The following is a 17,951-nucleotide window of genomic DNA, read 5'->3' as shown; positions in this document are numbered from 1 at the left end:
CCTTCCTCACACCCTTTTTCCAGTTCTCTTTCTCTGATGGTATGTGTTCCTTCTTTGGTCCTCATTGACTTTGCCCTTTCATTTGGCCATGTCTACAACTCAACTTGGGGCTGATGTTGCTGCTGCCACAGTGACAGAACCCAAGTTCTTTGGGCCTGAGCTGGAAGCTGGAATTTAGGCCACCAGAGACTTTCATGATCACTTTCTAAGAAAGGCACATAGGGGTGCATTGGAAGAGAGACAGAGAGAGTCAGAGACTGCAAGACAGCCAGATAGAGACAGAAACATACATGTGATTTCTAGGTGCATCTCTGGGAATCAAATAATTTATGGTTGAGAGATGGGGGCACATTAGAGATAAAAAAGTGACCCGTATGTTGTACCCATTTTCTATCCTCATTTCTGACTCTCTGCTTCTTCCCTTTTCTTTCAAACCTTCTGCTTCTTTCCCCTTTCGTCTCCTGTCCTTTTTGACTTCCTTATGTCTGGGATTCATTCCTAGAAAATACCCTCTAACAAGTGTGAAAACATCTTGCTCCCTCAGTGGGTACCAGGATTTCCAAGGCTTTGCCCTTCTGGGCCTATTCCCAGATTTCAGGAATTAATATGAGATAGTATCAAAACTGATGACCAGGTTGGGGGAAAAGAAGCAGTGAAAGGTGGGGAGACCTCTGAGCAGGATTTAAAAAGTAAAGAGCTCTGAGGAATCAACAAGCATAATGGCTGGACAGTGAGGAAGGCAAGTGGATACCTTGGCTCTGGCTTATGGGCCCCGAGTGAGGGCTCCCCAAAACCTTTTTTCCTGCTGGCTGCCCTCCTCCTACATCTACTGGCTTGTCTGACTTAGGTCTGTAGATTCTCTGCCCTTCTGACCTGGTTCAGAATTAACCCAGACAACCGTTGGAGAAGTTGAGTCTTCAGCCTAGAGAGGCCTGGGAGCCTGGTCCAGGTCATTGTCTCCTTGTAACCCTCATTGTTCCCAGTCACGTCGGCTGAACACCCCCCCCCCAGGACACTCCCCAGGGGCCAGTTCTCCTTCTGAGAGCCCTGACCTAGTTCCAACCTTAGTAATTGCATTTAGTCCCCCTGGAGTCACTTATAAATGAGGACTATTTACTTTTTGTCTTAACCTCCTCTCATAGCCTATTTTTAATCTCCCATATTCTCCCCACTAATCACCTTGCTCTATCTGTCCTGGTTCAGGAACAGGGTTGGGACTTCCTGCCTGGGGCCTCTGTGTCTGTAAACGTCCTTTAATTATCAATTTCCAGTTGAGAAAACTGCAACACAGAGAGGTTAAGCAACTTGCCCAGAGTCACACAACTAGTTAGTGATGTAGCCAGGATTTGAACCCAGAGTCCAAGCTGTATCTGATGGTACATCCCTGCCCTGATTACCAGGTAACCTGGGGTCTTGATGCCTGCCCTGCCCCTAACTCTCCGTGTGACCTTGGACAAGCTCTTACCATTGTCCATCAATCAAACACATCTTCAATTATAAGGCACTCTTTTATTTTTATTTTATGTGCCACTAAGAAATAAAACAATGCTGCCATCTAAACTAGGACATGCCAATTTTAAGATCACCCCAGTTTCGGAGATGTCAAAATGTGAACAATAATATGTGTCTTGGAATCAATGAAGTGTAGTCGTTTCTCTGGGTCTCAAATTCCTCTTCTGTACTTGGTAGAAATTGGATTTGATGATCCTGAAAGTTCTTCCAGACCCACTAGTGCTACAGATAAGTAATTCTCTCAGGTCTTGTGCATCACCAGCTATCATATTTCCATGGTAACCGGGGAACAAGTATCTTGGAAACTCTTAAGTTCTCCCAGAGTTTCTTCTGATGGTTCTTGGAATACACCAGATGTTATGGACAGATTTCCCTTGCTGACATTTTGGTCCCAGGGGCCCTGGAGACCCTAGAGTTTCCCTCAGACACTAGGAGCTCCCTGGAGTCCTAAAACTAAGGGAAAGTTTCAATCAGGAATGAGTGGGAAAGACCTTAAGAGTCAGTTCAAACCACCTCTTAAAAGAATGATATAACAGGGAATTCCCTGGTGGTCCAGTGGTTAGGACTCTGCGCTTTCACTGCCGAGGGCCCGGGTTCAACCCCTGATTGGGGAACTAAGATCCCACAAGCTGTGTGGTACAGCCAAAAAAAAAAAAGAAAGTAAAATCACAAAGAACTAGAAAAAAATCTTACACCATTAAAAAAAAGAATGATATAACAAATACCCTTGACCTTCAAACAGAGTTAGCTATGTGACCAAAATGGAATTCTTGGAGGTTTGGTTCCTCTGTCTTCCCTTTCTGTATGCTTTCTTCCCCTCAGAATTCCTCCTTACCTCTCCTTCCCCTCCAGTAGGTGACTACTCATGCCCTTCCTGACCCCTCAACTTCCTACCCCACCAAGAAAGCCATCTCAGAAAAGGGACTGCTATTAAACATTTCTTTGCTGGAGCAAACAAATAACCATGAGTTACCTCTCCCCAAGGTATCTGCACCATTATGCTTTCTCACCAAAAAACAAAAGGCTTTATCTTGCATCACGACTTTCAGACATCAGCAAGACAGGATTTCCAAGGGATGTGAAGTTCGGAGAAAAGCCATGCCTTAGATTAGTTGCCTGTGGTGCTCCAACTAAGTCCCCAACACAAGGATTACAAATAGAACACTGTCATGATTTCTATTTCTATTATTCCTTTGGAACGCAGACATATAAAAGTGGTTTAGTCATAATTCTTAGATTATGACATGCTGGCATTATGGAACAACTTTATTTTGTTAGTTATCCAATTAGTCAGTTAGCTGTTAGTCAGTTAGTTAATTCATTCATTTGTTCGTTTTAAAAACATAGTAAGATGTATAAAATAAACAACAAGGACCTACTGTATAACATAGGGAACTATATTCAATATCTTGTAATAACCCATAAGGGAAAAGGATCTGAAAAAGAATAGATATAAAACTAAATCACTTTGCTGTATACCTGAAACATTATAAAGCAACTGTACTTCAATTTAAATTTTTTTAAATTAATTAATTAACTTTTTTAGAAAAAAATATAGTAAGCACCCAGGAACCCACCAGCCAGGGTTGCAATTAACAGGAATGTCAGAGCCACCTGGAACCTCCCCCCACAGATCTAACCTCCTCTGTTTTCCCCCCCGTCTCCCTTCTAGACTATGCAGAATTCATTTTCTTAGGACTCTTTATGTCCGAAATGTTTATAAAAATGTACGGGCTTGGGACGCGGCCTTACTTCCACTCTTCCTTCAACTGTTTTGATTGTGGGGTAAGTGGTCTGGTTTCTAAGGATTTCAGTTCTCCAGCTCTAGCTTAGAATGGCTGACACCTGGGGACATCCAAAAGAGAGGAGTAGGATCACCCGTGGATATGAGAGACTCTGCTGAATGCAAAAGGAACGAAAGGACAATCCTAACTTCAGCAAGGATACAGAGCCCCTAGAACCCTCCTCAACCACTGCTACTGGGAGGGGAAATTTGTGGACCCTTTTTTGGAAAGTAGGATTGACCTGGCGATTCCACTGCTAGGGATTCACCCTAGAGAAGCTCACACAGATGCCCAGGAGACACATACAAGAATGTCCTGAGCAGCCTTGCTAGTCCCAGACCAAACGACCCAAATATTCCTTTGCAATAGAGTGGATAAAGTTGTGGCCTAGCCACATAATGGAATTCTCTGCACCAACGAGAGGCAACCAAAAACAGCCACACCCATCAGCCACATAATACTGCACAAGAGGAAGCAAGACACTGACAAAACCAGTCTATACAGCATGATTCTGCTGATGAAAGTTCAGATGGGTAAAACTAAGCTATATGGATTATGGAGGATCCTTGAATGCTTTAAAAAGGCAAAGACCTCGAAAACATTATGATAAGCGAAAGAAGCCAGACATAAAATAAAAGGTCACGTATTACATATTTCCATTTATATGAAATATCCAGAACAGGCAAATCTCCAGTGACAGAAAGTAGATTAGTGGTTGCCAGCGGCCGGGAAGAGGGGGATGGAGAGTGGCTGTTAATGGGTCCGGGGTCTTCTTGCGGGGGTGATGGAAATGTTTTGGAACTAGAGGGGGGGGTGATGGTTATACAACATGGTGAATGTACTAAAGGCCACTGAATTGTGCAGTATTTTAAGTTAACCATTCTGGTTAATTTTATGTTATGTGAATTCCACCTCAATTTTTTAAATGCAAATGGTTAAAGGAAATGGTTAGCATAAAATTCAAGGTGATGGCTATGTCTAGGGGTCCCTGGAGGCTTTCAGGCTGCTGACGTGTCTTATTTCTCGACATAGGTGGTGGTTTCGTGGGCATTCGCTTTGTAATCATGTGTTTCATGAATTCTTTGTGCTCATCAGCTCTTAATAAGTTAAAAAAGAGAAGGGATGAGAGGGGTCTGAGACCCTCACCCTGATTCTATTTGAGGGTGGGACGTGGATTGGGTTCCTGCAAGGTTCAGACCCAGGGCACGTTTGCAAGGAGCCTGGACATAAGACCGGGTCCTCTGTTCTAGGTCATCATCGGGAGCATCTTTGAGGTCATCTGGGCCGTCATAAAACCCGGCACGTCCTTTGGAATCAGTGTGTTACGAGCCCTCAGGTTATTGCGTATTTTCAAAGTCACAAAGTAAGTCTTTGGGGTTGCCTGGCATCCCGATGGGAATGGGGACGGGGGCCAGGGTGGGACCACCTCCACCATGTTGGGAAGGTGGGCTTAGCTGCTGCCACCCTGGCCCAGCCTGACCCCCACCCCCCCACCCCTGGCCTCTGTTGGCAGGTACTGGGCATCTCTCAGGAACCTGGTCGTGTCTCTTCTCAACTCCATGAAATCCATCATCAGCCTGTTGTTCCTCCTTTTCCTCTTTATCGTCGTCTTTGCCCTTCTGGGAATGCAGCTCTTTGGTGGCCAGTAAGTGCTCGGCAGATCCTCTGACTTCTGCTTCCCTGGGGTCCAGCCCGGGGCCTCCCACCCCCAGGCACCTCGCTCAGTGCCTCCAGAGACCCAGGCCCACCTGCATCACACAGTCTGCCCTCCTCGTGGCCTGGATGCCCAGTGCACTCACCCAGATGGGTGGGGCCCTGGGTACCACGCAGGGTGTCCTTTTAGGGGACAGAGATACTGCCCTGGAAACAAGATACTGAGCCAAGCCCTTAGAACACCTGAGGTGGGACCCACGTGAAATGTCTGTGTCCTCTCTGCAGGTTTAATTTCGATGAAGGGACTCCTCCTACCAACTTCGACACCTTTCCAGCAGCAATAATGACGGTATTTCAGGTACAACCTTCACCCAGCCCCATGAATGCAGGGCCATACAGGGAAGCACCAGAGTTCATCAGGAGGCAGGGGGAGCGGGGAACGTGGGCAGGAGCCTTTATTGTGGTTTCCACAGGAAGAAATGGGCAAGGCACATTAAGCAGGCTTAGGATTGGCTAGTTTAAATAATTTCAGCAGGCCCTGGAGCTGTCCTGAGTTGTCTGGTACCTGACCCTGGGCTGATTCTGGCAGGAGAAGGTTGGCCCTGATTGTAAGAGCCCAATAGTGGAGACGGTTGGGAGTGTGGGCCCTGGATTGGTTGGTTTGCATTTGAAAAGCACATTCACAGGCAAGTTGGTTACCATCTCTAAGAATTAGCTAGTCCTGACTCCCCCTAGGGCCAACAAGGCCTCCCACATATGTCAAAGCATCAGAATATAGAAAATAATAGACATGGATAATACACCATCCTCCCCCAGATTGGAAGACACCCCAATCCCATATTCCAAGGCAAACAGATTGACCCTGGGTGGTCTCCCCAAACCAACTTCTGTACCCAGGTAGGCACATGCCCTGAGGTTTGGAACTGGCCTAGCTGGGACTTCCAGAGCCTTTCCATGTGGGTTCTGTCTCTTTAGGGGACAGAGAGTTTATGGAAAATGTGACTTCACTCCTCTCTTCTCCTGGGGGAGAGGTAATTTCTAAATGAGACCCCTAGACAGGGGCTTGGAAAGGCAAACCATCCAGGAAGTTCTGAGCCCTCACATAAATGATTATTAATAGTAGTAATCGCCATCCATATATCTTCAGCACAAGCGTTCTTGCCCAAGAGGGAGTCTGTCCCCCAAGGTCACCTAGAAGTACCTGAAAACATTTTGGGTTGTCACAACTGGGGATGTGGGGGGATGTTACTGGCATCTAATGGGTAGAGGCCAAGGATGCCGGTCAACACCCTACATTGCACAGGACGGGAGGAAGTCCCAAATGTCAGTAGTACCAAGGCTAAAAAACCCTGCATTAACAGATTAATGTTTTGGGAGTTCTTTCACATTTACTTTATCCTCATGGAAATAATACAAAGGAGGGAAGTTGGATATTTTTTAACAACTGTGTGGATGCTACATACATATCCCTTTAGCCCTTCCCATACGCATCCGCACACCTTCTATTTGCCAGCACCTGTGTCCCTTTACCTGAGGCTTCCTCTGGTCACCAGTACCACCACCATCACCACCCCCAGACACAGCAGTCCAGAAGTACCAGTGAATATACGGCAAGAGAAATTTATTTCTCACAGTTCTGGAGGCTGGAGGTCCACAATCAGGGTGCATGCAGGGTTGGTTCCTGGTGAGGACTCTCTTCCTGGCTTGCAGACGGCAGCCTTCTCACTTCTCTCCCACGTAGCAGGGAGAGAGAGAGAGACCAAGTTCTCTGGTGTCTTTTCTTATAAAGGCACTAATCCCCTCTTGAGGGCCCCACTGTCATGTCTTCATCTAATCCTAATTCCCTCCCATCTCCAAATACCACCACACAAGGGTTTAGAGCTTCAACATATGAATTTAGGGAGTACAACTCAGCCTATAGCAAAACCCCCTTATCACATCAGGGAAGATGGAGTTACAGAAAGATTGTGACTCCTGCAGGGTCACTTTTTCCTAGAACAGGCTGAGAGCCCCTCAATGCAGGGACAGCCCTTTCCTCTTGCAAACAGATGAGACCCTCCCCACCCAGAGATAAGGGCCGAGGAGGGGCCCACACGGCAGGTTCCGGCTCCACAGCTGCATCTCCGAGGGGCCCAAGGTTGAGAGGGGGGTTGGCTGTGTGTTTCTCCCTCCCCTTTCAGATCCTGACGGGCGAAGACTGGAATGAGGTCATGTACGACGGCATCAAGTCTCAGGGGGGTGTGCAGGGCGGCATGGTGTTCTCCATCTACTTCATCGTGCTGACGCTCTTTGGGAACTGTATCCTCTGTGTGGGGAAATTGGGACGTGCCCGGGCCTCAGGGAGAGCAGATTGGGGGGCACAAGGTGGGGGATTCAGGAGTCCCAGATATCAAGGTCCAAGTGGCGATGCTTTCCCTGACTCCCACGTTTGCAGACACCCTCCTGAACGTGTTCTTGGCCATCGCAGTGGATAATTTGGCCAACGCCCAGGAGCTCACCAAGGTGGAGTTGGTGGGAGAATGTTGCTGTGGCAAAGTTACCACCTGCTCATGGCAGATCAGGACCGTGCCAGGTGGGGGTAGGGGCTAGGGTCAGAGCTTTTGCCCTGGATGCACTGTACCAGGGAGAAAGTGCCTCCTCCCCCACCCCCAAAATAGACTGTCCATAATCAAGTGGATTCTACAGCAAAGGAGGGGGGCTAAGGCAGCAGGGTTTCTACAGGAAACAGATGGCAGACTCCACCAGAGTGCCCATTTATAAGGAGTGGGCAGTGTCAAGGGACTTCCAAGGAATGCGGCAGCCTCTAGGATAGCAGGCACTGTCACCACCCTAAACCCGAAAGGAGGGGACAGATGGAGAATAACCCAGACAAGGTCCTGAGGCTCAGTGCGTGTGTCCCTGTGAGCTTGGGAGCTGGCTGGATTTCATCACTGAGTGGTAGCAGTAAAGAATTATATGTGCTCATGGTTCCAGGCATTGCTGTTTTCTCCCTTTTGCAGAAGGGGGAACTGAGGCTCAGAAAGGCAAAATCACTGGCCCCAGATGGGATGATAATATCCGTTACTATTTAGAGCATCATGCTATACATGTCAGGCACTCAGCACTGTTCTTGACACACAGGAAGTGCTCAATAAAGGGAGCCTTTGTAAGTCACTTGGCATGAGCAGTCACCTGGACCTAGAGCTCACATTTTACAGAGCTGGTAAAGGGAAGGCTGGGATTCGAACCCAGACTTGGCAAGTTCCAGAACCTAAGTTGTCTATCCACACACCCTGCCAGCTTTCATTTGAGCCCCAGCTGAGCAGGTAATGATAAAAATAAAAATAACAACAACCAGGGAAAATGTGATTGCCCCTCTTGTATGCCAGACACCAGAAAGCATAAGAGGTAGGGAGTTACTGTTATGCTCATTTCACAGATGGGAAAACTGGGGCCCGGAGAGGTTGTGACCTCACCACATATCTAGGAACTGAAAGAGCAGAGGTGTGACCCCCTCAAAGAACAGAAAAGAGAGAAGAGTACAGGAAATGAGATCAGAAGGGAATTGGGGGGATGGGTGGTGAGAACCATCCATGTGAGGAGAAGTCCAGTTTTCATTCATGGTCAGTGATATTGGATTATCTGGACAAAACCTGGTTCCAGATGCCCCGTAGGGCAGCCTTGGACTCCCTGGGACTCAGGTCCACCTCAGCTAGTCACAGAGGAGGCAATATTGCTTTCAGTAACACAGCTCACACCCCTGGGATAGCCCACAAGCAGAGCGGCTGGGAACGGTTGTACAGGTTGTGCACTGCACGAAGGAAGCTGGGCACCTTTTTGCAATTTGAGGGGAGGGTGTCAGGAACAAAGGCATCTTAGGAGCTAGCGGTCGTCTGACCTAAGCCTTTCGCCAGCAGCCTCATCACATGAAAAGAACGTGTGCAGAATCATTCAGCCTAGGAGGTCCAGGCCTGGGACCTGCCTCAGCTTCACAGCCCCATCCCCAGTGCCTCGAGGTGTTCAGGCCATGTTCAGGGAACTGAACTGAACTGAGCAGACTTTGCCAACCCTCCATCTGCCAGCCTTGGCAGGAGGGAGAGAGACTTTCCTGGGCCCAGCTCTGACTGGGGGAAACGGAAGTCTCCACCACCCCAAGCACACAGCCACAGTCCTGGCTACCATGGAGCTGGCTGGCGTCAGTGCTTCAGGGGCTGTTCCAGCCATGATCTCATCCAGGTTCCAAGACCTCATCCTCAAGGGCCATCATGGGGGAGGAGATACCTCAGGAGGGTGGGAGAAGGGGAAGGAGAAAGCTCATCTCCTGTGATGTGTCTTCCAGACCCTCATTCTTTCCTTCATTTATGCCACAAGCATTTCTCAGGCATTTAATATGTGGCAGGGACCCCACTAAGCCCCTTATGTGGTTGGGTTTTTTTTTTAATTTTTTTATTGAAGTATAGTTGATTTATAATGTTGTATTCATTTCTGGTGTACAGCAAAGTGATTCAGTTATACATATATATAATTCTTTTTCATATTTTTTCCATTATAATTTATTACTAGATATTGACTATAGTTCCCTGTGCTATACAGTAGGACCTTATTGTTTATCTATTTTATATATAGTAGTAATAGGTTTTCATCTCAGTTAACCCTCACAGAAAACCTAGGAGGCAAATTCTCTGATCCCCATTTTACAGATTTTGGCATTCATTGAAAAGCATTTGGGAATTCCCTGGTGGTCCAGTGGTTAGGACTCGGCACTCCCGCTGCCAGGGCCCTGGGTTCGGTCCCTGGTCACGGAACTAAGATCCCACAAGCCACAGCGCGGCCAAAAATAAATTAATCAATTAAAATTGAAATTAAAAAGGAAAAGCCTTTATTGAGCATCTACTGTGAACGGGGTCTAGGAGCCAGGGACATGGCAGGGAACAAAACAGACAAATCCCTGCCCTCGTTGATATTCTAGGGGGAGAGATAGATGAGAAAGAAACTTGTCAGATGGTGATAAGTGCTAAAGAGAAAAACGAAGTGGGGAAAATTGAGGAGAGTTGAAATTTTAGATGAAGATTGTGAGGCACAGAGAAGTTAAGAGACTCGTCCAAGGTAAGCAGAAAGTAAAGGAGCTGAGATTTGAATCCAGATGGGTCCAGAACTTGTGCTTCTAACCACATGCAACATTGGTTAAACTTGAGCGTGTTTCAGACTCAACTGGGAGCTTATTGAAAATGCAGATTCCAGGGCCCAGCCCAGGTTCTCAGGAGACCTGGGAATCTGCATTTGCAGTGTTTCTTAGGCAGGTGGTCCAGGGACTCAGCTCTGAGAAATGCTGGGTGTGATGCCAGGAGGAGGGGAGGCCTTGGGAGAGCAGGGTGGCCAGCCGGGTCCCACCCCTGTGTTGTCACTGACAGAGAGTGTCCTGATCTGACCATTTCTGAGGTGGTAAGGTTGCTTCTTGCCCCAGACAGCTCAGCACAGTGGGAGAGGTGCCCTGCCACCGCATGACCTTTTTTATCGGCGGGTTCATCTCTGGCCATTTCTTTCTTGTTGCTTTTTCTTTGCTTTTTCTTTGTTGGCTTTTCTGTTTTACGAATGAGGCCCTGCATGAAGGCTGAAGAAGGATTTAAAGCCCCAAAACGTCTTTTTCTGTGTGTATTTTTAAAACATCTTCCCCCATCCTCCTCCTCTCTGAACCTAACTGGCTGAGAATATAAGTTCCTCTCCTGATTCCCCTTCTGGAGGCTGTTGGCAGTGCATGGGATGGGCTGTGGGATGCCAGATTTTTCTGCACGTGGGGGCTTGTCAGTGTTCTTTAAAAGTCTTGGTTCAGAGAGCTTAAATGGCCCAGGAAGTAGAGTGAGAAGAAAATCTTTGCATTAATTTCCAGCTCATTGAGACAGGGTACAGAAAAATTTCCATTGTGGGAAGGGAAGGGAGTCTTTCTCCTTTTCTTCTGACTGTGTGTTAAAATAGGGTTAATAATGAGCTAGATATTGAGCCTGTACATAAAGGGGATAGCAGTATACTCAACTGACGGGCGTCCTTTCCAATCACTGGGCCTCGGCTCTGTTTGGCTGACACCCAGGCCACACCTGTTTGTAAATATCTGAAATGTTGCCCCTGGTTAACAATAGGGTCAGAGGTGAGGCCCCAAGGCCCAGTTCATGTTTTGTGAACAGGGATCACATGTGACTTTTAGGATGAACAAGAAGAAGAAGAGGCAGCCAACCAGAAACTCGCCCTCCAGAAAGCCAAGGAGGTGGCAGAAGTGAGCCCTCTGTCTGCAGCCAACATGTCCATAGCTGTGTAAGTGCCCCCAACTCCGGTATGCTCTCCGGGCTCCTCAACCTTTGCACCCTCCCAGTCAAGGGTTTGGGGGGCAGGGAGCAGTCCCTGACTGGGTTGAGCTTTAGGAAGAGGTGCTTCTGCCCTCCCACCCACTTTCACTCAAGAAATAATTAATAAGCAGGTACTATGTGCCAGGCACTGTTCTAGCTGCTGGGAATACAGCGTTAACAAGAGGTTGAGGTTTATAGGGAGGGCTAGGGGTGGTGAGAGTTATGATTTTAAGTAAAGTTGTCAGGGAAGGTCTCACTGAGAAGGTGACAAAGCCTGAAGAAGGTGAGGGAGGAGCTCTGTGGGGGTCTGAGTGAAGAGCATCGCAGGCAATGGGAACAGCGTGTACGAAGGCCCTAAGGCAGGAACATGCCTGGTGTGTTTAGGGAACACGAAGGAGGCCAGTGTGACTGAAGCAGAGTGAGTGAGGGGGGTGAGTGGGGGGAGGTGAGGGCAGAGAGGTGATGAGTAGATCAGGCAGGGCCTTGTGGGCTGTAGGGAGGACTTAGAATTTTGCTCTGAGCCAGGTGGGAGACATGGAGGGTTCTTGAGCTGAGGAGGGATAGGGAGGGACTCAGGTGCTCACAGGTACCCTTTGGATGTTATCAGGGGAGCAAGGGCAGGAGCCAGGAGACCAGGTTGGAGAAGACTGCATTGTTCCCTGCAAAAGAGATAGTGGGGGCTGGATCAGGGTGGTGACTGAACAGGTCATGGATGTAGCTGAATTCTAGACAGATCATGAAGGCAGAGTGGACAGAATTTGCTGGTGGATCAGAGGTGTTAAGGTGGTAAAGAGTTAAGGTGTCTTGATTAAAGATTCGTTAACACCGATATTCTGAATTGCACCTTTGTTGGGTAGTCCTGGGATTTTGCGTACTGTGGGGCGGTGCATGATGGGACAGTGGGGAGGGGGCTTTCTTTCTCAAAGTGCAAGGAGATGGCTGTGGAAGGGGAGCCCAGGAAAGCACATGCTCAGGCAGGCAAGCCTGTAGAAGTTGATGGTCTGTATAAAACTATCAATACACATAGAACCCCTGGAAAAATCTGTGTGCTCCAGGCAGGGCTTCAGCCCAGCCAGCACTCCCAGCCATGACCCCACTGGTGTTTTGCACCAGTGGATAGATAGGTACTGTCCCAAGATTCCCAAGCGCCCATGTCAGGGCTTCCAGAACCTGCCCAGGTCAGTGTCCATTATGATTGGCTGTCTCAGAGGTTAAAATATTCTGAACATCAGGACAGCCCCCAGAGGCCATGTGCTAAAATTTGAAGAGGAATAGAGAGGTCAGTGGGGACATACACCTGGGCTGAGACCCCCATTAGACCGAAATGCCCAGCCAGGCCAGGATACCTTACTGGAACAAGACGCCCACCTGGGCCAAGACGCCTGTAAGGACGAGACATCCGGCCAGGTTGAGTTTTCCACACAGGTTGAAACACCTAGTTAGGCAGGGATACCCAGCCAGGCCATGATACCCACCTTGACAGAGATGCCCACTTTGGTCAAGATGCCCATCTGGGCCAAGGTACCCACCTGGGCGGAAATGCCCACCTGGGGCAAGACACCCACCAGGGTGGAGATGCCCACCTGGGCTGAGACGCCTGTTAGCCCGAGAGGTCCATGCAGGCCACAATGCCCAGCAGTGCCCTAACCCCTGCGCCCTTCCGTTGCAGGAAGGAACAACAGAAGAACCAGAAGCCCACCAAGTCCGTGTGGGAGCAGCGGACAAGCGAGATGCGGAAGCAGAACCTGCTGGCCAGCCGGGAGGCGCTATACAACGAGATGGACCCGGACGAGCGCTGGAAGGCGTCCTACGCCCGGCACCTGCGGCCCGACATGAAGACCCACCTGGACCGGCCGCTGGTGGTCGATCCCCAGGAGAACCGCAACAACAACACCAATAAGAGCCGGGCGGCCGAGCCCACGGTGGACCAGCGCCTCGGGCAGCAGCGAGCCGAGGACTTCCTGAGAAAACAGGCCCGCTACCACGACCGGGCCCGGGACCCCTGCGGCTCCGTGGGCCCGGACACCCGGAGGCCCTGGGCGGGCAGCCAGGAGGCCGAGCTGAGCCGGGAGGGGCCTTACGGCCGCGAGTCGGACCACCACGCCCGGGAGGGCGGCCTGGAGCAGCCGGGGTTCTGGGAGGGCGAGGCGGAGCGGGGCAAAGTCTGCGACCCGCACCGGAGGCACGCCCACCGGCAGGGGTGCAGCCGGGAAAGCCGCAGCGGGTCCCCGCGCACGGGGGCCGACGGGGAGCCCCGCAGGCACCGGGCGCACCGCAGGCCGGGCGACGAGGGCCCAGAGGACAAGGCCGATCGGAGGTCCCGGCACCGCGAGGGCAGCCGGCCGGCCCGGGGCGGCGAAGGCGAGGGCCCAGACGGCGCCGAGCGGAGGAGGCGGCACCGGCTTGGCCCTCCGCCCGCTTACGACGGGGACGCACGCAGGGAGGACAAGGAGCGCAGGCACCGGAGGAGGAAGTAAGTGGAAGCGATGACCATAGTAGAAATGATAAGATGAGGCAAAGAGGCACCTGCTGGATACCTGGTGCTCTCCTGAGCCACTCATTTCAGCTTCTTGACCGCCGCCTCGTCATGGCCCCGTTTCACAGATGGGGAAACTGAGAGTTGGAGCTGACTTGCCCAAGGTAACACATCTAATAAGTGGCCTTGAACCCAGGTCATCTGGCGCCAGAAGCTGCAAACTATCAAGCCCTTGTACGTCTCAGGGAAACTCTACAAGAACTTTCCCCCAGAATTATGAAGCTCTTCCATGTGCTTGCTGTGTGGCCTTCGGCGGGGACTTCATGTCTCTGGGCCTCAGTTTTCACAATCTGTAAAATGGAGATAGTGGGGTCTAATTTGGTCATTGCTCGAATTAAATGATGTAATATATGCAAAGGGCCTGAAAGAGCAGCTGACACATAGTAAGTGCTTGGGAAATTTAGACCCTTTTTAGCTGTTATTGAGTCAATCATTTTTCACCTGATGCTATTCCTGGGGGGTTTGAAAAGCCACTCTGGGCCCTCAGAATTGAATGAAGAGCAGGGTTCAAGGCTTTGGCGGCATCTTCCAGGCCAGCACCTCACCCAGTCAGAAACGACACCCTGTTTTTCATAACAATATTTTGTAACACTCCTTAGAAAATCCTACGGTGATTGTACATTTAGGAGCCCAAACAACTTACATGTGTTCTTTCATTAATTAATGTCCTCTTAGTCTTCTTTTTTTTTTTAATTTTTATTGGAGTATAGTTGATCTCTTCTTCTTCTTTTATTATATATATCACCCGCCACTAGGGCATCCTTTTGATTTTTTTTTCTTTTTTTAAAAAAACCCTCTTGTAAGTTCTTTGTGTTTTCTTTTTTCGGCATTAGGTATTCTTTTTTTTTCTTCCACTTTTATTGAGGTATAATTGACGGGCAGCACAGTATAAGTGTAAGGTGTACAACATAATGATTTCATTTACATACATCAGCACCATATTAATTTTTAATGATGTGTTTAAATGCTTCTGTTACATGCCATATGCACTAAGCTAGCACTTCTCAAAATTGAATGGGGGGTGTGCACGAATCCCCAGGGATCTTGTGAAAATACAGATTCTAATTCAGTAGGTCTCAGGTGCAGCCTGAGGTTCTGCATTTCTAAGGAGCCAGTGCTGGTCCAGGGACCACACTTTGAGTAATGAGACCCTAGAAGACAGAGTGAAGCAATTCTGATGCAGACACCTGTACACAAAATCACCATAAATGAGACAGGTACAAATGCCAGCTGACTCAGGATGCAGGCTACTCGAATAACATGAGGGAGTTACCATCAGTGTTGAGATGTTCCAAAATGGTGAAGTTCCGTACGAAATAGAGTCTACTCTTCCTTTAATTTGTCCAGTACTTGCATTCTGGGAAGATGTGATGTATATTTAAAACATGCAAAAAATACTTTATGCTGATACATAAAGCAGAGTTAGGTTGAAACAAAAGACTCAGATCATTACAAGCAGAGTTTTCACCTGTGTGAGGGACATTAGAGAGTCATGAAGGAGAAAGGATAATTCTTCCTCGGTGGGACTTCCCTGCACATGGTAAGATACTTATATACCTGCCTCCCATTTCCTAAATGCCCACAATGCCCCCCATTATTATGGCATTAGGTCTCCACATAGCTCCGCAACAGCCCCCTGAAAACCATTGTTTCTGAGAAGGGAATAGTGTTCTAGGCTAAGAACAGCATGTGTAAAGGCCCTAAGGTAGAACAGCAGGAGGCCAGTTTGCCATTTGGAGGGTGAGGAGAGAGTGGCAGACAAAGAATTTGCAGGGAGTGTAATAGGTCAGCAGAGCCTTGAGTCCTCCCAGGGAAATGGGAGGCCACTGAAGGGATTTTACGTGGAATAGAGTGTTTAGCACAGGACTCCATAATTAAGAACCAGTGGATCACTGGTGGTATTTTTTTTTTTTTTTTTTTGGCCATGCCACGTGGCATGCTGGATCTTAGTTCCCCGACCAGGGATCCAACCCCTCTCAGTGGAAGTGAGGAATCCTAACCACTGGACCACCAGGCAAGTCTCCTGGTGCTATTATTTTAATACTGCTACTATTACTGTTATCATCCTTGTATTATATCTACTCCTATCGTTGAAGGAGGAAGGATGACAGGGACAGAAGGACAGCACAGCCTGGTTGTGAAGGGCAAGGATTCTGGAGCCAGAGGTCACACTGCTGCCCCATTACTTCCCAGATGTGTGACTTACAGCCTGTCACTTCCTCTCTCTGGGCCTCCGTTTCCCCATCTGTAAAGTGGGAATAAGAATGCTACCTACCTCCTAGGGTAGGTGTAAGGTTCAAATGAGTTAATACATGCAAAATGCTTTAAATGGTGCCTGGCTTATAATAAGTATGCAGTAAGTATTAGCTATTATTAGTATGAATATTATTATTATTCAGTACTCAGTAAATGTTAACTATTTTTCACAGTAGCAGTAGTAATAAGCATTTGGTAAGTTTTAGCTATTACTATTATTATTATCATTATTACTATTAAGACACTTGCATCATAGACTAAAAAACAAAACTTTAGATGCATAGCCTTTTGTTTGTCCACTCAAACTCCTTCTTTTTACAGATGGGGAAACTGAGGCCCAGAGAGAGAAAGGGATTTCCCGAAGGGCAGCCAGCCAGCTGATAGCAGTAGTGTGATAAGAACCCAGCTTTCCTGAATTCCACAGGTGGCCCCTGCTCCCCCTCCTCTCCAGAGGAACAAAGTACCTCCCCCACTTCCACCCCCAAATCTGCACCAGGAGGGTACTGCCCACTCCTTTATTAATAGATGTGTCGAACGCCCTGGCCAGGAGAGGCATTATTCATTTGGCTGATAAAAAGGTTCTCATTGGAAATAAAACTTCATGAAGATTCGGGCACTTTTAGAGAAAAAAAATCCAAGACAAACATGCGCCGTGTGGCGCAGCCAAAAAAATAAAATAAGAATGGCAAAGATAAAATTTTATTCAAGAACGTAACATACTAAAAAGACATTTCAGTTCTGTATTATGACAAAGCCAGTGGCCCTTAACAGGCCTGCCTCACACATTTCTCCTCTTGTCCTTCCTTAGGCCTCTCCCCAGACACACTCTGTGTTTTGATTCTCCAGAGCATTGATAATAAATAGAATTGTTTTCTTTCTGTTTCCCCTGTCTTCCCCCACCATTTCTACCTTAATGTCTTCCACTTCAGTTTTCCCAGGTTTACATGTCCCCCACCCCCGAAGCTTTCACTGGCTCACCCCAGTAAAAAGGGGGTAGAGCACGCTCTGTTTTGTATCATTAAACAGTCGCTAACCCCTGACCTCCCACACCAGGTGGCTGAGCCCATTGTCACCCCAGGGGCACCAAAGTGAGAATGGAGCTTTCTCTGACTCCCAGTAAAAAAAAATCTGTGGATTGCAGGGTATCCACCACTCCCTGATAGCTGGGCAGTGCCTCCTGCTAGATTTGACTGAGCAACGGGATCTTTTGCAAGACCTGCACCACCCTAGAATTAATATCTCGGCTATTTGCACACTAGTTCCACCTGCTCTCATCACCAAGACAACCTACTCCCCGAAAGGAGCAATAAGAGAAATACTGGACTTCCGAGCCTCACAGTTTATCCAGCATGGGGTGGAGAGGAGAGGCTTCATCCCTTAATACCCTGATTCTTAACAGCACCCCCAATTTGCCTTAGCCAGTCTCAGCACCTCCATTCCACGCACACCAAGTCATCCATTGCCCCCTTTTCTTCACTGAGTGGTGCTGTAGCTTCAGATCTCTAGGGCCAGAGTCCAACTCAGCCCTTTCCCAGCTGGATAACAGCAGGCAAGTGCCTTTGCCTCTCTGGGCATCATCTTCCTCATCTGTAAAATGGGCCTGATCCTAATAGCACCTCAGATGGTGATTGTTGTGGGGACTAAATGAGTTAATATGTGCAGGTCCTAAGGATAGTGGGGACACAAGCACCATCCTCTGAATTTAGGGACCTGAGCATGCCCCAGGCAAGATGTCCATAGCCCTTGGCAGAGGGATGCTGAAGTGATCAGCTGGCGAAGGGATGCAGTGCAGGACAGGCATTATGCAATCAGCTGCCTATTCCGGGCAGATGATGGCAGATCCCCAAGAGGGAAGGGGGAAGGGGCCTGACTTCAAAGTTTTCTGCCGCTTTT

At 48.5% G+C, this 17,951-nt stretch overlaps 1 protein-coding gene across 8 annotated transcripts in view; it reads left to right on the top strand.

Moving 5' to 3' along the window:
* CACNA1A (calcium voltage-gated channel subunit alpha1 A) overlaps window positions 1-17,951 on the top strand; it is a 242,651-nt gene that overhangs the window by 150,947 nt on the left and 73,753 nt on the right. For 7 of the 8 annotated variants that reach the window (XM_057540773.1, XM_057540775.1, XM_057540778.1 and 4 more), the window contains exons 12-19: window positions 3,185-3,297; window positions 4,547-4,659; window positions 4,810-4,941; window positions 5,235-5,307; window positions 7,130-7,247; window positions 7,384-7,451; window positions 11,128-11,234; window positions 12,936-13,739. In XM_057540773.1, coding sequence (XP_057396756.1) covers window positions 3,185-3,297; window positions 4,547-4,659; window positions 4,810-4,941; window positions 5,235-5,307; window positions 7,130-7,247; window positions 7,384-7,451; window positions 11,128-11,234; window positions 12,936-13,739 — 1,528 coding nt within the window. The remainder of the gene's footprint in view (window positions 1-3,184; window positions 3,298-4,546; window positions 4,660-4,809; window positions 4,942-5,234; window positions 5,308-7,129; window positions 7,248-7,383; window positions 7,452-11,127; window positions 11,235-12,935; window positions 13,740-17,951) is intronic. The other variant, XM_057540779.1, reaches the window with a different exon arrangement.

The sequence above is a fragment of the Balaenoptera acutorostrata genome, chromosome 2 (assembly GCF_949987535.1).
Source record: "Balaenoptera acutorostrata chromosome 2, mBalAcu1.1, whole genome shotgun sequence".
Classification (NCBI taxonomy): Eukaryota; Metazoa; Chordata; class Mammalia; order Artiodactyla; family Balaenopteridae; genus Balaenoptera; species Balaenoptera acutorostrata.
The sequence above is the reverse complement of the archived record's forward strand: the minus strand, read 5'-3'. Positions and strand labels throughout refer to the sequence as shown.